The sequence below is a fragment of the Lottia gigantea genome (assembly GCF_000327385.1).
Source record: "Lottia gigantea unplaced genomic scaffold LOTGIsca_126, whole genome shotgun sequence".
Taxonomy (NCBI): domain Eukaryota; kingdom Metazoa; phylum Mollusca; class Gastropoda; family Lottiidae; genus Lottia; species Lottia gigantea.
In genome coordinates, this window is record NW_008707351.1 from 155257 (window position 1) to 161201 (window position 5945).

At 28.3% G+C, this 5945-nt stretch overlaps 1 protein-coding gene across 1 annotated transcript in view; it reads left to right on the forward strand.

The window, feature by feature from the left end:
* Positions 1–1331: 1331 nt before the first annotated feature.
* The window catches only part of LOTGIDRAFT_172062 (hypothetical protein), a gene marked incomplete at both ends in the record, with an annotated part of 12105 nt that continues 7491 nt past the window's right edge, over positions 1332–5945 (forward strand). The window contains 2 exons of the mRNA XM_009048644.1: positions 1332–1583; positions 2850–3715. Of these exons, the coding sequence (XP_009046892.1) occupies positions 1332–1583; positions 2850–3715 (1118 nt within the window). The remainder of the gene's footprint in view (positions 1584–2849; positions 3716–5945) is intronic.

Genomic DNA, 5945 nt, shown 5'->3' on the forward strand with positions numbered 1-5945 from the left:
ATTTTGAGATGTGGTCTTTTTATATGTGATAATGTTTGTAGATACACTTGTTTGATAAAAATAAAAAAGTGATTTCATTTTTAAAAGTTATGAAATGTACATTTTGGTGTGATTTTTATGAATGGTGTTTTGACTCATAGTTTTGGAATGAAGTGAATGTGCAGATGGGTTTAGAGTTTGAAATTGATGGAGCTTAAATATATTTAAATTGTCTGTGTTTGATTATTCAAATGTAGGTGTAATTTCATAATGAGCGATACAAAATGATAAAAACAGATTGGTTAAATTCTCACATTGATGAATTGTAATATTTAAACAATATTTGCTTCTTCTTGGTAAACAATTAGTGAGTTATTTCCCTTTACTTATTGTGAACAGTTTGATACATTGGAAAATTTCTATATTTTGTGTTGAAAGCAGGTAAGTGTATGTTACTTGATTATATTATTTTTTATTATTGCAGGTTTGGTTTATTGGAAAGACAGAAGATCATAGAGCGGTGAAAGTGTTGCAAACTTTTACTTGAACAAAGCCAAAATATTCAAAACTAAGCGGTGAAAGTGTGGCGAACTTTTATTTTAACAGAGCCAAAATACTCTAAACTAAGCGGTGAAAGTGTGGCGAACTTTGACTTTAACAGAGCCAAAATACTCTAAACTAAGCGGTGAAAGTGTGGCGAACTTTGACTTTAACAGAGCCAAAATACTCTAAACTAAGCGGTGAAAGTGTGGCGAACTTTGACTTTAACAGAGCCAAAATACTCTAATAAACTAAGCGGTGAAAGTGTGGCGAACTTTTACTTTAACAGAGCCAAAGAATCTAGAGAAATCTAGTTGCTATTCATATCTCAATTTTTATTACTAGAGAAATCTAGTTGCTATTCATATCTCAATTTTTATTACTAGAGAAATCTAGTTGCTTTTCAAAACTCAATTCTTATTACTAGAGAAATCTAGTTGCTATTCATATCTCAATTTTTATTATCTAGAGAAATCTAGTTGCTATTCATATCTCAATTTTTATTATCTAGAGAAATCTAGTAGCTATTCATATCTCAATTCTTATTACTAGAGAAATCTAGTTGCTTTTCAAAACTCAATTCTTATTACTAGAGAAATCTAGTTGCTATTCATATCTCAATTTTTATTATCTAGAGAAATCTAGTTGCTATTCATATCTCAATTTTTATTACTAGAGAAATCTAGTTGCTATTGGTATCTCAATTTTTATTATCTAGAGAGATCTAGTTGGTATTCAACCCTTTAATTTAAATTATCTAGAGAATTCAAGTTTTACACTTCTTTTTTGTATTACCTTGAAAGTGAATCAATATGGGTCGTCCAAAGAAATCAAAAGCTGCTTTGTTAGCTAATATAAGCAAAATTGGAAAAAGTGCTGGTGATAAATGTACAAAAATTGTAGATCATAATGATCAGGAATATGTTGCAAAATCAAATTCTAAAGCCAGTAGATTTAATGATAAAGTTTCAAAAGAAAATGTCAATGAATTGCTTGTAGTCCATGAATCTGATAGTCCTACAGAAATTTCATATGAAAAAGTAGAAATACCTGTGAAAAGCAAGGTAAAACATGCTTCTAGTAACATAATCAAAGAGAAGAGAAAAGAGAAGTTATCTCCTAGTAAAAGTAGAAAGAGACAAGTTGAAAGGATATGTATATCTGGTAATTTTAATCAAGGTAATATAGAACGATATGGATTTTATGCCGGCAAACAGTGCACTGTGAACAGCCTTCTGTGTATGATATACAGAAAAATTATGAATGTAAGATCATGGAAAAGTTCCACCTTAGACAAAATCTTAGATTTAGGAAATGAATACTATCAGATGCTTCAGTCTCAACCTAATATACAACATGATTATATTATGGTCAGTGAATTAGTAACAACTGTTGAAGTTAAAGGTAAATATTTTTATTTAGATATCAGTGATAATTCAGAAGTTGGAATTATAGATGCTGCCAATTATGTTGCCATAGGTCTGTTTGAAAATCTTCAAACATGTTTGAGAACATATGAGTCTTGTTTTGTGACATTTAATGCAAGCACTTTCGCTATTATGCAACATGATGATAGTTATTTTGTATTTGACTCGCATTCAAGAAACAATTCTGGGTTATTATCAGAAAATGGCTGTAGTATTCTATTAGAATATAATGATATTAATGATTTATATGTACATTGTTTAAATTTAAGTGTATCAATGAATTTGAGTCGGTTAGAGCAGTATGAAATGACTGGTATTAATGTTATTATGATGGGTAATGAGAGTAATGATCCAATTAATGAAGTAAATAATTCTGTTGATGAGTGTGACATTATGCAAGTTGATGATCCAATTGAATCAAGTAGTCAAGATAATGAGACTGATGAGGTAGTTATAACTAATGTAGAAACAAATGATTTTATTTTTAATCCAATTAGATCAGAGAAAAGAAGAGAGTTATGTGAACTGATTAGTTTACCTGTTGATAACTTACATGATGTTGATGTGGCTGAGATTTGTAAACTGACAAAACCTACTAAAATAACTGAAATCAAACGAGATGGTAATTGTTTGTTTAGAAGTTTATCATTTGTTCTTTCATTATGTGAAAATAATCATAGAAAAGTAAGACTTGCTATAGTTAACCATATAAAATCAAAGGATTTTTTCGCACCTTTATTAAGAGAACAGTATCAATCTATTGATGACTATATTAAACGTTCTAGAATGAGAATACTAGGAACATGGGGTACAGAATTTGAAATATTAGCAGCTTGTGATTTGTTACAAACAGATATTTATATTTTTACAAATAATAAATGGTTGAAATATCCTGTATTACAGATTAACAATAGTTATACACCAGAAGCTATTTATCTTCACCATAGAGATGAGAATCATTATGAAGTGGTTGGAAATGTTGAGAGAAGTGAACTTATTATAGTTACTGATGATAATGTTGATACACAACTATCAGGTAAAAGAAAACATTTGAAAAAGAAACGAGGTAGTAGATGGAGATCTATTAAAAAGCGAAGTATTTATTTTCAAAACTATCATTTAGTAAAGAAAGAACTAAACTCTGGGCAAAAAGTCAGATCAAACTGGAAACTTGCATTTAGAACCAAAAAAGAAATTAATAGTTTGAATAAAAGGAGGAGAAAACAATATCAGATTAGTTATATTAAAGCTCATTTAAAAAGAAAATATGCAAACCAATTAAGGTCTATACTACACACACAATATGAAACAATACTAAAACCAAAACTTGGAGACAAATATCAAAATGTATTAAAACCAAAACTTGAAGACAAATATCAAAATGTATTAAAACCAAAACTTGAAGACAAATATCAAGATGTATTGAAACCAAAACTTGAAGACAAATATCAAAATGTATTAAAACCAAAACTTGAAGACAAATATCAAAATGTATTAAAACCAAAACTTGAAGACAAATATCAAAATGTATTGAAACCAAAACTTGAAGACAAATATCAAAATGTATTGAAACCAAAACTTGAAGACAAATATCAAAATGTATTGAAACCAAAACTTGAAGACAAATATCAAAATGTATTGAAACCAAGGCTAAAGAACAAATATCAAAAAGTTTTAAAACCAAAGCTTAAGGTTAAATATCAAAAAATCTTAAAATGGGAATTAAAATGTAAATATATATATGAAATAAAGTTAAAACTGAAACAAAGGTATATGAATGAATTGAGAATTAAAATTTTAAATAAATATAGAAATATGTATAGAACTAATTTACAGTATAGAAATAAACAAAAACAGAAAGCTAGTAATAAATATCACCACAATACTAATTATAGAGTCAAAGTAAACAAACTGAGAAATAAAAGACGAATTGCTAAAAGAAGAGAAATGAGTAGTATTGATACAGTAATTAATCAATTTAAAACTGATAGTTCTAATGGTCCTATTTATGTGTGTTCAGTTTGTAATAGGTTATTGTTTAAAAATCAAGTTAAAGAGTGTCAAGAAGAACTTTATGAAAAGAAAAGTAAACTAGTAGAAAGATTAGCAAAGAAATGTATAACTAAAACTTACTATCATATTTGTGATGGCGGTTGTATTACCTATGATTGTTGCTGGTCTGATAATTATAAAACTCTTTGGATATGTTTAACATGTAATAAAAAAATTCTTCAAGGTAAAATGCCAGCTGAGGCTGTAGTTAATGACATGGATCCTGGTCCATTATCTAATGAATTGAAATGCTTAAATCAATTAGAGAAACACCTGGTATGTAAAAATATTCTATTCTTGAAACTAGTTAAAGTTTGTCCACAAAATGATAAAAAATTATTAGGTGAGATAGTTTCTGTGCCATCAAATTTGACTGAAATGAGCAATGTATTACCAAGATGTAAAAATGATGATGAAATGATAAGAATTAAACTGAAAAAGAAAATTTCAAATAAAGGATATTAAGAATTTCAAACAGTTACAAAAAATCACATAAAAAATGCACTAAGTTATTTAAAAGATAACAATGTTTATTATCATGATGTTACTCTAAATGAGAATTGGGTTGAAGAACAAGATAAACAAGATGAAATGATAGAAGATAATATATCTGTAAATGTAGAATCTAATGATACAACAGTAAATGTAGAATCTGATCATAAGTCTAATAATGATAGCGAGGATGATTTACCATTAATAGATGATAATATAGGTAGATATACTTGTGATTCATTAGGTGGAACATGTTTACAATCTGTTGATGCCACTGCTGAAGTATTGAATAGTTCTGATAAGATATTTTCTGTTTCTCCAAGTGAAAATAATCAACCAGTTAGACTTTTAATGGATAAGTCAAATGAAGCGTGTTCATTTCCTTATTTGTTTCCTAAAGGTAAAAATACTTTTTTTGAAAATAGAGATGTTAGAATAACACTAGGTAAATATTTAAAGACTAGATTAATGTCTGTAGACACTCGTTTTGCATCATGCTCAGATTATTCATTTTATGGTCAATATATTTATGAATTACAACAGATAATATCAGGTACATCTATTGCTTTAAGACAAGGTAGAATGGGAGGTAATATGATAACAGCTGATATGTTAACTCAAGATGAACCACTACAAAATATTCTCAAATCTGATACTGGTTATACTTTTATGAAAAACTGTCGTGGAAGTCCAGCTTACTGGCAAGCTACTCAGAAAGATCTTTTTGCTATGTTAAGACAACTAGGTACTCCTACTTTTTTTGTGTCATTTAGCTGTAGTGAATTAAGATTTGAATCCTTTTTAAAAACAATATTGTTACAACAAGGTTCTACAGTAAAAGTAAGTGATTTAAATTGGTTACAAAAACGTGAATTGTTGAGATCAAATCCGGTAACAGTTGCTAGACTTTTTGATCAAAGATTCAAGTTATTTTTAAGAAATGTATTGTTATCAAATGCAGAGCCAATAGGAAAAATTTCTGACTATTTTTATCGAATTGAATTTCAACAAAGAGGATCACCACATGTGCATATGATAATTTATATAGATCAAGCTCCTAAACTAGATGTAGATAGTGATGAACAGGTTGTAGAATTTATTGATAAATATATTTCATGTGAATTGCCAGATGAGAAAACAGACCCTGAATTAAATGAAATAGTATCCAATGTTCAGAAACACAGTTCTAAACATTCTAAATCTTGTAGGAAGAATAAAAAAGTTTGTAGATTTAATTTTCCTAAACCTCCTTCAGATAATACATTTATTTGTCGACCATTAGAAATTGAGGAACCTACTGAGCAAGATGAAAATACTGAAAGTAATGAGATAAATGCAGACAATAAAAATACTTTAACTACAGATCAAGCTCGATCTATTTTAGAATCTATTTGGAAAGAATTGTCGTCTGAAGATAAAAACTATCAGTCATTGTCTAGTTTATATGATGATTGG